The sequence below is a fragment of the Solanum lycopersicum genome, chromosome 5 (assembly GCF_036512215.1).
Source record: "Solanum lycopersicum chromosome 5, SLM_r2.1".
Lineage (NCBI taxonomy): Eukaryota > Viridiplantae > Streptophyta > Magnoliopsida > Solanales > Solanaceae > Solanum > Solanum lycopersicum.
The window spans coordinates 68966194-68981828 of NC_090804.1; the positions used below are offsets into that span (position 1 = coordinate 68966194).

The window sequence follows — 15635 nt, forward strand, 5'->3', positions numbered from 1 at the left end:
TTTTTCATAGTTTTGAAAAGAAAACACGTGTATACATGAAAAGAAGGACTAGTTGTTCTTTCAATTAGGAAAGTAGTAAGATAACACGATGCATAGAGTCTAACACACGCTCAGTGGTATTACTGGTGACTCGAACATTTCTTAAGCAGAAGCATTATGAACTGATGAATCAGCTATGTTATATAAACTCTAAAACAGCATTTTTGATTACCAAATCTTTATTAAAGATACAAACTTCAATATAAAAAATTGAACCAAAATATAACATTGGGCCATGATGAGGCCCAATATCAGAAAAAAGACTTTAAAACCCTAAACCCCTTTGATTTAATTACTAGAACCTTCTACTCAAATCTTGAATTTCTCTGCATATATAAAATCCCATCTCCATTCTTCCACGCACAGCAGAAAAAGCATAAATCTTCAGTAGCCATGGCGAAACGTTTGATCCCAACACTTAACAGGGTTTTGATCGAGAAAATTACAGCTCCTGCTAAAACAAGTGCTGGTATTCTTCTCCCTGAGAATTCATCTAAGGTCAGTAACTTTGAAAACAATTGTAATTTATTGAATGTTCCAATTGAAATTGGTCAATGGGTTTGCGTTAGATTCATCATAGCGTGCTCATGCTGTTGTTGTTTTCATTTGACAAGATTTAATTTTGAAAAGGTTCTGCTTTGTTAAGTATCTGAATGAATTTGGATTAAATCTTTGAGTTTGACTGATATGGGTCCTGATAAATTTTCCTAGTCAATTCTAATACATGATGTTTAGCTAAAGTTGACATCTTTTGGTGTGGTTTTGTGAATTTATTGGAGATTGTGTATGTAGTTTGATAAATCTCTACAAAGAAGTATCTGAAAACTCCTTTTTGGTTATTGATTCCGTAGTGTTAGATTTAGAGAACATTTAGTTTTGAAAGACTTGTCATTTATCAAGTATCCGAAATGAAAGGGGTTTGAGTTAACTTGACTGATGTTGAAGGTTTACTTGAATGATTTCAACTTGTCTTTGACTGAGTTGCTAGTGTTGTAAAGTGGATATTCCAATTTAAGCTATAGTTGTATGTTGAAGTTTGGTTAAGACTTAGTCGATTGATTGAATTGTTGTTAAGAGTTTTAAGTGTTATGTTGGATAAGTTAGGCAATGAAGTTAGTGTTGTGAATTTCAGCTGAATTCAGGGAAAGTAGTGGCTGTTGGACCAGGACTTCATGACAAGACAGGGAACTTGATACCTACTGCTGTCAAGGAAGGTGACACCGTCTTGTTGCCTGAGTACGGTGGTACTCAAGTCAAGTTGGGGGAGAAAGAGTGAGTGCACTTTGTTATCTGTGCTTGTATTGTGTTTTGTTCTAAAAGCTTTCTAATCATTCTTGATGATCTTGTGGCAGATTTCATTTGTACCGGGATGAAGACATTTTAGGGACACTGCACGACTGAGCACCACCGCGTTTGAGTTTTCATTGACGTTCATGTTGTTGAGGTTTTTATTCAATGGGAGGTTAATTTCAAGGATGTTTTTGGTTTTAGCATTCGAATTGTGCTTGATTGATATCTAATGCAATGATAGTTGAATAACTCCATTCGAATTGTGTTTGATTGATATCTAATGCCATCATAGTTGAATAACTCTTCCTTTAGTGTTGTGCAATAGTGTATATTTTTAATGGCAAATGACACTGTTTTCTGCCTCAAAGTTCAGTTGCCTAAATTTGACTGCTATTTGATTAATATTGGTGGCTGTGGCTGTTGCTATTAATGAGGTGCAAAAGGTCTCTCCATGCTAAGCAATTATAATACTACTAGCATGGATATCTTATATCACAGAATTTATAAAGCAATATTTTAAATCTAAACATTAGTTTCTCTTACATACAAGATTATCTGATAACAAACTTTAATAATGTTAAAGGAAAATAAAATTTATTATATCTTATTATTTATTTTTGATAACAATGACAGTAAATATGTCAATATCAGCATAAGCAGTGAGTTATTTAACAGAAATAAATATAAAATTGTGAAGAAGATGAGGTGGTTTAGAATTTTCGTTATTTTAAAATTAGAGAAAATGTGTCATGTCGGAAATGCTGCAACTATTTGAAAATGTTGCTATTCTTCGGAAATGTCACAAATTTTCATAAAAATTGCAGCTTTTCATGAAAGTTGTAACTCTTCGTAAAGTCGTAACTTCTCATAAAAATCACAATTCTTCGTTAAAGTTTTCTATTTTTCATAAAAATCATAGATTTTCATAAAATTCATAACTCTTTATTAAAATCGAAATAATGGCCATATATATATATATATATAATTTGAATGCTTTGTGTGTTATTGGAAGACTTTTTGACACTTGGTGTCAGAAATCAGAATGTATTTGTCAAATATGAGCAATTTGTTTTCACCCAAGTTCAAAGGGCGATAAAAGATTCTCTAATAAAATTGATTTCTCCTTTTTCAATAATATTACAATTTGACTACAATTTTTTTTCCCCATTATACTATCAAATAAATAAGGAAGTAAATGTATTTAATTTTTTTTTAATGAATTATTAGCAAGACAGTACTCAGAATTGAAAATATTATAAGAACCAACTAAATCTTGACTTGTAAAAATGAAATAAGTGTCATATAAACACTTTAATATATACCTAAAAATACACGCTAGAATAATTCTTTTTAAAAAATAAACAAAATGCATTCATATTTATAATAATCACATCACAATCATTCAAATTATATGTTTAATTTTTCTTTTATATGTGCCTTGGACTCATCAAGAAAACATTTATATTTGGTCAATTAAATATTTAAAAAAATAATATTCACCAAAAAAAATTCAAATATGGAAAATATACAAGTTAAGGTAATTGAATTAAAATGGATCTCAGTATTATGTAGTCAAATCTAAAATATAAGGAAGTTAATATGAACTTAATCCTAATGTTGACCAAATTATGAATAAATATTAGTACAATGTTAATAATTATAATTTGCCATATTTACATTATTATATTTCACAAGGAAACAAAAAAACCAAAAAAGGTAAAAACTTGACAATACACCAAGAATGAGAAAAAAGACTTTAATATAAATCAGATTTTGATTATAATTCTTTTTTGACACATGTTTTGACCAATCACATGTTTACACGTCATCAACCATATTGTCATGGTCAAATTTTTAAACATTATAAAAAGACCAACATTTTCATCAGTTTGTCACAACAATTAAAAAAAAAGTTACATTATTTTTTTTCATTACATAAAAAAAAGTGAAAAAAAATGAAAATGGAGTGGAGTGGTGTTTTAGTAGTTTTGTGTGTTGTTTTTTCAGTTTGTGTAGCAGAAGAAGAAAAGGAATATGTGTTGACATTAGACCATACAAATTTCACTGACACTATCACCAAATACAACTTTATTGTTGTTGAATTTTATGCACCATGGTAATTCTTTATTTATTTATTTTATTCGAAAGTGAATTTAAGATTAGTTTCGTATAAAATTTGTGTATATATATGTGAATAGATTTGAAATATAGAATTTTAAATTCTGAATTTGCCTTAAACGGTTTATGTGTGTTGTGAAGGATGTTTTTTGCTTGTTTATTGACTTGGGATTTTTTTTTTCTTTTTATGTTTAGATGGATTTAGGGTGAGTTTTATTGTTTTTTGACGAAAACTTTTGTATACATATATAACTCTAAATTTTGGATTTGCCTTTGTTTCTATGTTATGATGATTCTGAGGTTTAACTGAACTCGTTCTTTTTTTTGCTTAAAGTGTGTGTATATATTTATATATATATATAGAACTCTCTAGATTCTGGATTCGCTTATGTGTATATGTGTTGAAGAGGATTTTGTTGTTTAAGCTTGTTTTGTAAAGGGGTTTTTAGGATATATCAACGGTAAATTTTTCGATCCGTGTATAGCTTTTGAATGATTTGATATGCACGTGTTTATACTTTTGAAGAGTCTGAGCAACATAGATCTCAGTTATTTCAGGTGCATTTGTTTTTTGAAATCTGATAAGTTCATTTTCTATGTAACAGGTGTGGACACTGCAAGAAACTTGCTCCTGAGGTACTAACTTGATTAAGATTATTAATTTGACATTTTCCACTTTGATTGTTTGTTGTAAGTTATATGATTTGTGATAAAAATGTTATCTTTTTTTCAGTATGAAAAAGCTGCTTCAATTTTGAGTAGTCATGATCCTCAAATTGTTCTAGCTAAACTTGATGCAAGTGATGATGCAAGTAGAGAACTTGCTATTAAGTATGAGCTTCAAGGCTTCCCAACTATTAAGATCTTGAGAGACGGAGGAAAGAACGTTCAAGAATACAAAGGTCCTCGCGATGCAGATGGTATCGTTGCTTATTTGAAGAAACAAACTGGTCCTGCATCAGCTGAAATCAAGTCGAAAGAAGATGTTGCTAGTCTTATAGATGAGAAAAAGATCAATGTTGTAAGTGTTGTTACCTTTTATCGCGTCTCAATCATTGCTTAGTATATTGTAGATGTTGTCATGGTTGTTGAAATGCTTGTGATTTCTTTCAGGTTGGTGTGTTTCCTGAACTCTCTGGGGAGAAGTTTGATAAGTTTATAACATTAGCTGAGAAACTACGAGCTGATTATGCTTTTGCTCACACTGTTGATGCTAAACTACTCCCTCGGGGTGAGCCAGTTGATAAGCCAACTATTCGTCTCCTTAAGCCATTCGATGAGCTTTTTGTTGATTTTGAGGTTGTATATTCTTTCCCTTTATGATTATGTTGTCTGATATGGATCTGTTTCTTCAGTTAGAATGATACTTAGCGTGTATCCGTGCAGGATTTTGATGTTGATGCAGCGGAGAAGTTCATTGCAGAAGCTACTGTTCCTATTGTCACTATTTTCGATCAAGAACCAGAAAACCAAGTCTATGTTAGCAAATTCTTTAAAACTCCCAATGCAAAGGTACCTGATGGACAAGTTCATATCTTGCGGAGCTCTGATGATTTTACTCACCATGAATTTGTGATACGCAGGTGTTGATTTTCGTGAACTTCAGCACTGAGTTCGATGCTTTTCAGTCCAAGTATAAGGATGTCGCTGTGTCATACAAGGGAGACGGATTGAGCTTTCTGTTGGGAGATGTTGAGGCTGGTGCAGGTGTTTTCAAAGTGAGTAACATTGTTTCAGCCTATCTGATTCGTTAATATTAGCTTTTCCAAATGACCATATAACGTCACATGTTACTGTTTCATTTGATATATGGATTGCAGTACTTTGGATTGGAGCCCGAACAGGCACCTGTGATCATAATAATGGTGAATGAAGGCGAAAAGTATATCAGTACACATGTACAACCTGATGTTCTTGCTTCATGGTTGAAGGATTACAAGGTAGTTTAAACGGACAACCAACGTAGCTGAGTATCATTTGGTTAGGTGTTATCTGCATTTAAGTGACGGATTGCTAGTTTTCCTCATTTTTTCCCTTTTTGTATGGTTTCAGGATGGTAAATTGAAGCAATTTTTTAAATCAGAACCGATCCCTGAGGTTAACAACGAGCCAGTGAAGGTGGTGGTTAGGGATACCCTCCGAGACTTGGTTCTCAACTCGGGGAAAAATGTACTGCTAGAGTTTTATGCACCTTGGTGTGGCCACTGCAAGGCACTAGCTCCAATCTTGGATGAAGTAGCTTTATCATTCGAAAAAGATTCTGATGTTCTGATTGCAAAACTTGTAAGTAACTATGGTGTAGTTAAATACAGGTGATTGTGTTACAGATTCGCGATACATATACTTACTTGTTTATACTGTTGTGAATCAGGATGCAACTGCAAATGACATTCCAAAAGGTGAATTTGACATTAAAGGTTTCCCAACTTTGTACTTCAAATCTGCTTCTGGTAACATATCCCAGTATGAAGGTGATAGAACAAAAGAAGCCATCATCGAGTTTATTGAAAAGAATCGCGATAAGCCTGCTGCTCATCACTCAGAATCTTCTGTCAAAGCTGATTCCACTAAACCAGAATCAGTAACAACAGATTCAGCAAAAGATGAGCTATAAGTATGTAAATTTCTTGTTTATTATAACGATTACTGCATACATTTCTTCTTCTGTTGTATCATTTTTTAATTTTTGTTTTCTGATTTTCAGGTTTTTTGGGATCATTTGTCTCCATGGAGGACTCAAGTTTTGTTGTGGATTTGCTGTTTTATGTTTAATGTTTTGAGTTTAGATTTTATGTATTAGTTGTAACTGAATCTTCATTATTATTATTATCAAATGACAAATCCTCAACTCAACATTACTAGTTCTACATTTTTGTTCAATGAAATTTTAGCAAATGGTTAATGCATACTTCTTGAGTCGAAATCAAATTATATTGTTCAAACTCTTTGAAAATGTTATTGTACGAGTGTTGAATTCTGATGTATTTTGAAGAATTCGCGAAAAAAAAGAAAATTTGGTTGTTATTTTAAGATTATCTCATGACAACTCTACATGACAAACTTCAACTTTTGCTGACTGCTGTTTTGTTTTTTTTTTTCTAATTTTTTTCTGTTTTCTTGATGTCAATTAGCTGGTTTTTATATTCATCATCTCATGTGTTTGTAACTGACTGTCAAATTGCAGTTGAGTAAACAATTCTTGTTCATTGTCTAATGGTTTTATCGGTTTCATTTCCTCGTGTTTGTCTCAAAAAGAATGATTTACGTTTTACCATAACGACACTCAATGACATGACATGTTTAAGATTGTAAATTCCTTTTTTTATCTTGCAAAAGTATTTCTTTCTTAAATTTCAAAACACCGTCTTATAAGATAAAAACAAAGAGACTAGCCTACTTTTAACACAAGGGTCTAAATATCTTCATTCAATACTAGAAAATCCAAGTACCCTAACTCTCTAAAATATTATTGATCGATTTCACATTAATGATATTTTTAAAGAGTCGGAACAAATATGTTATCATAGCTCTGCATCAGTAACAGAACTAAAGAAAAAGAAGTAAAAAAAAAGATTTTAAATTCTTAAACTAATCATGTCACTACATAAAACAGAAATTAAGCAAAAAAAAAAAAAGCCCTAAAAAAGAACTTCATCTTATAACAACTACCTGATAATTAGTACTATCAAGTACCAATCTTCTCTATGTATATCTTATTTCTGATAGACGTCTCCTCAGAATTTGGCTCGTCGTTTATGATCTAACATCTCTGTATGATTCTGAATGGCTAATTTTTGACAGAAGTCTCCTCAGAATTTGGCTCGTCGTTTGTGAATGGCTAATTTCTGACAGACGTCCCCTCGTCGTTTATTGTTTGACATGACCATTTATGAGGAGAAAGAAGAGCATCTTTGTTCTTACCCCATTCATGAACCCTCAAATGAAGTTCAGCAGCAGCAATCAAGAAATGAACACTTTGAATTGGTGTCGAAATTCTCAAGATCTCTTTAATTGTACTCAACCTTAAATCATCAGCTTTTTTCAACAAATCCAATAAACTTTCCTCTTTTTTACTAATATTTTTACCAATTTTTTTTTCCTCTTCCTCATGAACAACTAATTGTTCCCTCATTAATTCACTCACAACATGTGATAATTCAACCATTGATGTATCAGCTACACTTTCTTGAACTATAGCTAACTTTTCACTCAACTTTCTTTCTTCACTAATTGTCTTGTGTTGTAACTCATCAATCAATCCAAGTTGTTGACCACTTAAATTTCCTAAATCTTCTTTACTAAACCCTCTAATCAACTCATGGAGATTAGCTTCAAGCTGTATACCTGATTTTGAGTATAACAAATGAAAAGCCATGCTAGGTCTCCATCCACCAATCCATAAGAATGCATCTTCAAGATTACTTAACCATGAGGGGTGCAACATGCCTAAAACATCACTAGCTGCGTATTGCGATTTCTCTCTATAATATTCTTCGTAATGTTTCACCACACTATGTATTAAAGGTGACAACAGCATGTCATTGTTGTTCTTGTATTCTTCCGAGGCACGTACAAGCTCATCCAAATCTTCACTCTGTTTAACAAGCCATGATTCGAAAAACTTGTGAAATGATTTGCCATTTTTGCTACTACTCATCATGGAGAGTTGGTTTATATATCCACAAGAAAATTTGGATTGTTGGGATAAAGCTACAAGAAATTCGTATTTTACATTATAGTTAGTTATATATATGCAAGTAAAAAAGGAAAACCAGATTAAGAACCAGTGGGCTATGGGAGCAGTAATAGCTAGTGTATAATAATAATAAATCATATTCTAAAAAGGACTGTCTAGTTGTGATATCTTCATTGTTTGATCATGCATCAAAATTCATATTTAATTTTTTGTAGGCGATGTTATAAATAAATAGGGTTACATATATTAAATTAAATTATGAATGAAATTCTGGACCACAACAAGTGGGCATAAAATGAAATTTTGCATCAATTTATGTGTCAATGATGTAGTTCATATTCCACTTGGGTGTTACCTATATTAAATCTTCATCAATCTATTTATTCGTTTTTTGAAATAAATACAATGATATTTTAAAAAATCACATTCCATTTATTTAAATTCATTGCGATAATTATGTCATCTTTAAAATTAATGAATTAAACAATTTGAAAATTATATAAGGCTAGTATTAACATGATTTAATTTTTTTAAAAAAAATAATCTATTTTTATATAAGACTCCAACGGTGGGCTTTTTACGTTTACGTTCAATTACTCTTTTTTTGTCTTCATTCTACACAAGTTGATCCAATTGTATGCTTCTTTTTGGTTTCCCAAAAATAGAAACCTTTTTTTGAACGTCATTTAGTAGACTTTCTTCTACATTATTCCTACTATATATATAATAATAATAATAAGAGAAGAAAAAATTGGATTGAGATGAAAAAAGGTACATACTTTTAACCTAGTACTACAAACTAATTAAATGATGTATTCATTATTCAATTTGCAACTTTGGACAACTCAAACAAATACCTCTTTTTTATGAACTTAACTTCTTCCTTAAGGAAACAAGCACAATACTTGTCCTATCCAAGAGATTAAGAAACAAATAGTGAATCATATTCCAAGAGCAATATATGTCTACAAAGCACAACGTAAACACTTACTATGGCCAATAATAACGTATTCAATAGGTAAAGTCGAAGAAGGTACAGAGGAGGTTGTTTCTTGACTCAAAAGGAGAACGAAAAAAAGTAGCCAAAGTATGTTATGTAGTGAACAATCATATCAACTATCTAGGTTGTTATCATACCATCCAAAACAATACCTGATCAAAGTGGTTTTTGTGCAATACGTCTTACAAATGAATAATAGATGCCCTTTGTGAAACAACAAAGAACTTTTCATGTTGCAAAAGCTTTAAGATTTGTAGAAGAATACTGTGTACTCAAAATTTACATTTGGAACTCGCGTCTTCTATATTATCTCGTATCTCCTATGTCTAAAAAATCTTTTAGTGTACAAAAGTTTTCCTTCCGTACAAACTACCGGTTTAGAAAAATAGAGTAAGAAAAACAAAAGAAAAGAATGTGAATGACTAAAGTTTTGTTTGTATGAGCTGAATGAGGTCAGTCTATAGAAGTGAAAATCAAGAAAGCTGGAGAGCTATCTGCTGAAGAAGTACCTTCTTTTGAGCTGCAGTTATGAGACCTTTACATTCAGCGTCCACTAGAACCTCTGTCATAATAGCAGCCGCGTGACCTCTAGGCTCGTTGGACCCTGATGCCTTCTTCAGCATGAACATCTGGAAATAGTACAGGATGAAGATTAAGAAACCAGATTGGGAATAAGAACGAAACCTTCAATTTGAGTTTCAGCCAGAAAGACAATTAACTCAGCAAGAATCTTGATAACTTTGAACGAAGTCAAGCAAGTTAAGACACATTCTTGCTGAAAGTTGCAAAAGATTTTGGATCAAAGCACACAATTATCTATGTCGCAGAGGATAAATCTCAACCAGAAGAAAATAATAACATTTTAACTATTTACATAACTATGTCATCAAAGAAATAACATCGCTCAGGGGTTAGTTTACAGGAAAATACCAAGCCAGTATAGAGCTGGCTTACCATAGAATGTCAAAGCCATTTAGGGTTAAATAACTAAATGAATAAGCTTAAATTTACAACCCATTTTGTGGAGTCCAATTTATGAATTCAGCCTTATGCACAGTCTTTTAAGTCCAAAACAAGAATACATAGATGCCAATACCATTGTATATGCTTAAAACAAATAAAGACAGGTATTTTGAAGTATCAACCTAACTCTCTGTAAAGTCCTCTTGAAACTGCATAAGCAACGAAATGTTTTGCCATTCTTAAATATACTGTTTCAGAAATATCCACTTGATCATAAGTCAGAAACAACCTCTCTACCTCCACGAGGTAGGGGTAAGGTATGCATACACTCTACCTACCCATACCCCACTTTGTGGGATTTCACTGGGTATGTTGTTGTTTTAGTGTGATCATTATTCTGAAATCGGGCAACATACATACAAAAGGTTCCAAATTTTAAAATAATTAGAACCAGCTTTTATCATTTTTACACAATGTACTGTCATTTCATGTCAGGACTTGTGTTAACTCGATCGAGGAAATTTAGGTACCTGTCCATGATGCGTTATTTCTAAACAACCCGGTTGCTGTATGAAAGGCTCCCCATCAATTTGGACAGGGAAAGGACTAGAAGCATGTATCCTTACAGTCCCCCCTTGGGCTAGTCTCCTCGCTTGAGAAAGTCCAACCTAAAAGAAAAGGATTGTAACAAGGAAAGTTAAATAGTAGAAAAAGACTGAAAGCAATAATAAAGGGGTAAAACGTGAAAGAGGCAGACTTGATGAATAGATAGAAATGGAAGTACAAGGAAACTTTTCCATACCTGTAGCTTCCCAAGGTGCCATGCTCCAGAAACACAAACAACTTCAAGAATTTTGTCATGCATCGACTGGTGGTTGAAGTCATCATCATGCTCGAACTCATTTTGCCACAGATCAACTCCACCCATATAGCTACCAATATTTAGCACAATTAAGCCCTCAGTATCCTGATAGATTATAAATAAGGGGATCAATTAGGAATTACAAATGTAAAAGCAAGAAGCAGTTTGACTTCCAGATTTTGCAATGTGTACCTTGGGAATCTCTATGTCCTTCCCATCAACTTCAAGCCATACTTGCCATGGCAAATCTGCACAAGTTCTGTCCATTATATCTCTAGCACCTTCTCTTGCATATCGCAATTTATTTACAAACTGTAGGAGAAGCTTCTTTAGACACACAGACAGTACATTTCCAAATGGAATTTAATTAAAATACAAGAAAACAAAAGCATGGTAATCTATTGACAACAAGCAATAAAAACCAATCATCTTCAAAGACGTCCATTGTTTTTCTATATATTATTTCCCGGAGAACATATATGAGCAACTGGAAAGATTTTTCTCAAGAACATATAAATAAGCATTCTCATATATTATGTTATCATTATGAAACAACTGCAGCTCATAGATCACTGAGGCTCAAAATGGCATGTTCATACCTGACTGTTAAACTTCTCAGGGTTTTCTTCCCTGTTCATGTGAAATTGATATGCAACCTTTGCATCACATCCTATACCTGTAATAGAAAAGATTAATTTGATAGACAAGAAGGTACTAGTGACAGGACATGCAAGCAGCATTGAGAGTCGTTACATTTTTTAGAGCAGTACAGGTCCAAGCATCACAGATAAAAATAGCAGAATAAAAGAAACTTTTCATTGAATTCTGGGTTAGCATCATAAACCGCCTTTCCCCATCCTAGGGCAGGCAAATGGCATCCAAACCCCAAATCAAATAAGACAACAAGTGACAATATGCAAACAGATGGAAGATTACCCAAGTAATTCAGCATGAACTTTGATTGCACCTTAGGGGTGTCACAGGCAGATTTTTCTTCAATTATATTGACTTTCCAACGATCAAGCATTGTAACAGCAGCGTGGTTCAAATCATGAAGAAAGGGTCTTAGTCCACCTTGCCCTTCAACCATCGCAAATCCACCACCCCATTGCAGGACTCTAGACAAATCGTTTCCAGTTCCCAGAGGAAGAACTGCTACTGGTGGGGGCGATTCAAAGTTAAGCCGCTCAATTGCATCAAGGACCCAGGCAACAGTCCCATCACCACCACAGACCAAGACACGAAAGTAATGCAAGTTACTAAATAATTCTAAACCAGCTTCAGGCCCTTGGGACTGACCAAGTTCAAATACCTGCAATTATGAAAAATGAAATTCTTATGCAGTTTGAACTGCTTTAACATAGAAACAACACTTTTCATGACAGATAAATCAATAGAGGAAAGGAGAACGACAGTTAAAAGAATGCCTTTCTGTAATTTTCACTAGATTAGAACTTACTAATCAAACAAATGACTCCAGAACTTAGATTATTTCAAGTTACAAAATAAGCAGGAAAATGATGATGATGATAGATCACATTCTAAATGAAGAAGACATGTCAGAGAGAACGAGCATTTGTGATTTGGAAGCATGATGTACATCCTGGCCATAGCAAAAGATCGGGCCAAGCTACTGGCTTACGTAAGTGTAAGAGCCAAGTTGAGCCATTCAGATAGTCTTTTAAGTACATCTGCTATAATTTACTCATTAGCTAATTATTCTAGTGTTTTCTTCTAAATAGAGCTGTGTGTGGGACAGCTAAATATGCAGGATTATTACTTAAGTCTTAGCCTTAAATTAAAAGTTCACCTGAACAGGATTCAACAGCATGTTTAATCTCCTTCTTAGAGCAGGACCATTTTGAGCTCCACTTTTAGTGTTTATGAAAACCAAAAGAGGTCTAGCATCCTGAGGCAAATCCACTAGTGCATACTTTTTCGATCTGCCCAAGATTCTATTTTCCTGATTGTTCCAGGCCAATCTGTTCTGGCTACCTTTTCTGCCACCCAGCTTGTTACATTTTACAGAGTAGCCATTATTCCTCTCACTGTTGGAAAGCGTCAAAGACGCCAGGGATCTGATCACATATTCCAGAGCTAGCTTTGCGGCAGAACTGCCTTGCACTTTACCATTTATGAGGTCATTTCCATGTTTGTTCCGATGACGCTTTCGCCTGATGTGCCCATTGCCATTCATTTTTTCTGCCAGAGAACTTAACATTGTACCACCTTTTGTCTCAGCTTCTACATCTTTAACATAGAGTGGAGAGAGAATAAGCCTCCTGAGAGGACCCAAATCACAAATGTCACCAGATTCTTCAGACATCTTGGCATGGCATTTGACATGTATCAATCGTTGACACCATAAACAATACCAAGTAGGAGATGCATCAAGAAAAGGAACACCGCAAGGTTCGTCACAATAGAAACAAAATGCAGACATCTCAGGATTCTCATCCAAGTTGGTCCATCTTTCGGACCAATGGTGCCGCACATGGCTTAATCCAGCCTGTGCAACACATTTGCAATCCTTTGCGGCAAACTGAGAACAACAAAAATGTGCTGCAACACCACAAATAGAGCAACGATGTACTGGAGAATGTGATGCAGCTTTTGTACTTAAGTTATGTGGAGAAACAAGTGATGAGAAGCACACACTGCATGTGGAAGGTTGTACACCATAAGCAAAATCTTCAACCCACGTATGATGTGATAAGGGAACCTTCAGCTTCTCCCACACTTGCTTCTTTGCTACAGCAGCAGCTTTAACCCAATTGAGAGATGTCTTCCGTTGCCACTTAAGCAATACATATATAACAACCAAGAGTCCAAGAGATCCAGTGACCAACCATGCGAAGATATAGGAACTAAAAAAGTCTGAGCTGTTCAGCAACCTCAATAATGAAACACTGATATCAACCATTGTTAAACCAATGTCTCATTATTCTTTTTCAATTCCTATAAAAAGCCTGGAGGCTGTTCCTTATGGAGCCAATTCTAGTAATTGAAACCTTAACCTGCCAAAGGAAACTTTGTTTAATTACAATACAAGATAAGCAAAGTAAAGAAATTTTAATTGAATAGTATGGTAGTAAAATAATGTGCTAATAGTCAACTACATCCAGAAAGATATAATATTCTAAAAAGCAAATAGTCACCAAAGACAAATGTATCCATAAAATGATATGACGAGCAAGGCTAAAGGACAACTCGTAGCTACTTCTTCAGTCAAACTGAATCTCCATCAGAGAATCACTCTATCATATGACATCTTAGAACTGAGACGATGTAGGTGAATCTAAACATGATATAATATAAGAATATTGTTTTTTTTAAAATCATAATAAATGAGCCTGTCTTCCATAAGGACCATTTCGCTGTTGCAAATTCTAACAAATATAATCTGATCTCACTGGATTCTAATAGAATACTATTGAACAAGTTCAAGCAAGCATAATGGAGTATTTAGTAGGCAAAACCGTACAAGTAATCACTCACGTATAAACGTGCAATAACATAGTGCATAAGACTTTTATTCATGAGTTATATGGTAACTCCAAACATGCATAAAAATAAAAGACGCAAACTAGACTAAACCTCACTCCTCATGTTTTTCATTCACAAAATAATAAACCCAATAGAAGGTAGCCATCCCACAATCCCACACAACCCCTAAGAGAATGGCGAATGAAAACCCCAATAATTTTGCACTTTATGGATCAAAAACTGCCCAAATTCACAATGGCTACAACATCAACATCATACCCGGTCTAATCTCACATGTTGGGTCTTCCCCATAATCACAATGGCTATAACAACATCATACCCAACGTAATCCCACAAGTGGTGCCTTACCCAAATTCACAATAGCTACAACAACAACATCATCATACCCAATATAATCCCATAAGTGGTGCCTTGCCCAAATTCACCATAGCTACAACAACAATATCATACCCAACATAACCCCACAAGTGTGGTCTTGCCCATATCGCAATGGCTACAACAACAATATCATACCCAGCGTAATCCCACAAGTGGATGTCTAACAATGACTATGTAAATTAAAATCCCCATTACTAACCAAACAACACAACCTTAGAAATATAGCATATCTATATCCAAAAACACATTGCTATGCGGAAAAAAAATTGTATATATTATACATTGACATAAACAATATCAGTTCATATGAAATCGATCCGAAACTAGCTATATGAATCCTCAAATCAACATAAAAAATCGACTTTAGATCTACAAATTAAGATTACATTCATACATGAAGATTGCTCAAAAATACATTATATTAAACCAAAAAAAAAAAGTGGAAGATCAGGAACCTGAATAATCGGCAAAAGGGATTTGCGGAGATGAGCAAAAAAATCGACATTTATAATGGAATATTAAATTTATGAAGAATATGTATTTATACGAAAAAATTGTATATTTTATTACGAAGAAAATTCTTGATTATTTGAATTTTATAATAAAAAGTGAAAGCTACGTTAAAACGCGGGACTCAATTTCTAGAGCTACAAACACGGCCTGACTTTTATAATAATTAAAATATAATATAATATTTTGTTAAGATATATTTTTCGATCGAATTATTTTTGAAATACCTATAATAATTTAATATTTAAATTTAATTTAATTAAATAGATTTA

The 15635-nt window shown here is 33.5% G+C and overlaps 4 protein-coding genes across 4 annotated transcripts; 2 read left to right on the forward strand and 2 right to left on the reverse strand.

Moving 5' to 3' along the window:
• Window positions 1-347: 347 nt before the first annotated feature.
• Window positions 348-1693, forward strand: LOC101244957 (chaperonin). The gene is made up of 3 exons (NM_001346104.1): window positions 348-537; window positions 1172-1311; window positions 1392-1693. The coding sequence occupies exons 1-3, from the start codon at window positions 433-435 to the stop codon at window positions 1438-1440; spliced, it is 294 nt and encodes a 97-aa protein (NP_001333033.1). The 5' UTR covers window positions 348-432; the 3' UTR covers window positions 1441-1693.
• A 1522-nt stretch (window positions 1694-3215) lies between these two features.
• On the forward strand, window positions 3216-6300 carry LOC101244079 (protein disulfide-isomerase). The gene is made up of 10 exons (XM_010323003.4): window positions 3216-3445; window positions 4053-4083; window positions 4181-4468; window positions 4561-4746; window positions 4834-4959; window positions 5031-5165; window positions 5268-5387; window positions 5500-5730; window positions 5819-6061; window positions 6152-6300. The coding sequence occupies exons 1-9, from the start codon at window positions 3285-3287 to the stop codon at window positions 6059-6061; spliced, it is 1521 nt and encodes a 506-aa protein (XP_010321305.1). The 5' UTR covers window positions 3216-3284; the 3' UTR covers window positions 6152-6300.
• A 602-nt stretch (window positions 6301-6902) lies between these two features.
• Window positions 6903-9772, reverse strand: LOC101244373 (protein DELAY OF GERMINATION 1-like). The gene is made up of 2 exons (XM_019213889.3): window positions 9653-9772; window positions 6903-8157 (listed from the first exon to the last, which is right to left on the reverse strand). Exon 2 carries the CDS (start codon window positions 8105-8107, stop codon window positions 7286-7288), a length of 822 nt encoding a protein of 273 aa, XP_019069434.1. The 5' UTR covers window positions 8108-8157; window positions 9653-9772; the 3' UTR covers window positions 6903-7285.
• LOC101243786 (diacylglycerol kinase 2) lies at window positions 9349-15489 on the reverse strand. The gene is made up of 8 exons (XM_004239591.5): window positions 15309-15489; window positions 12779-13985; window positions 11905-12280; window positions 11568-11644; window positions 11161-11280; window positions 10909-11073; window positions 10637-10774; window positions 9349-9772 (listed from the first exon to the last, which is right to left on the reverse strand). Exons 2-8 carry the CDS (start codon window positions 13889-13891, stop codon window positions 9617-9619), a joined length of 2145 nt encoding a protein of 714 aa, XP_004239639.1. The 5' UTR covers window positions 13892-13985; window positions 15309-15489; the 3' UTR covers window positions 9349-9616.
• Between the last annotated feature and the right edge of the window lie 146 nt (window positions 15490-15635).

Coding starts and splice junctions, on each gene's coding strand:
- LOC101244957 (NM_001346104.1), top strand. CDS start 433: ATGGCGAAACGTTTGATCCCAACACTTAACAGGGTTTTGATCGAGAAA. Junction 538..1,171: donor TCCCTGAGAATTCATCTAAG/GTCAGTAACTTT, acceptor TGTGAATTTCAG/CTGAATTCAGGGAAAGTAGT. Junction 1,312..1,391: donor GTCAAGTTGGGGGAGAAAGA/GTGAGTGCACTT, acceptor ATCTTGTGGCAG/ATTTCATTTGTACCGGGATG.
- LOC101244079 (XM_010323003.4), top strand. CDS start 3,285: ATGAAAATGGAGTGGAGTGGTGTTTTAGTAGTTTTGTGTGTTGTTTTT. Junction 4,747..4,833: donor AGCTTTTTGTTGATTTTGAG/GTTGTATATTCT, acceptor GTATCCGTGCAG/GATTTTGATGTTGATGCAGC. Junction 4,960..5,030: donor TTAAAACTCCCAATGCAAAG/GTACCTGATGGA, acceptor TGTGATACGCAG/GTGTTGATTTTCGTGAACTT.
- LOC101244373 (XM_019213889.3), bottom strand. CDS start 8,107: ATGATGAGTAGTAGCAAAAATGGCAAATCATTTCACAAGTTTTTCGAA.
- LOC101243786 (XM_004239591.5), bottom strand. CDS start 13,891: ATGGTTGATATCAGTGTTTCATTATTGAGGTTGCTGAACAGCTCAGAC. Junction 11,074..11,160: donor AGGACATAGAGATTCCCAAG/GTACACATTGCA, acceptor ATAATCTATCAG/GATACTGAGGGCTTAATTGT. Junction 9,773..10,636: donor AAATAACGCATCATGGACAG/GTACCTAAATTT, acceptor TACTATTTCCAG/ATGTTCATGCTGAAGAAGGC.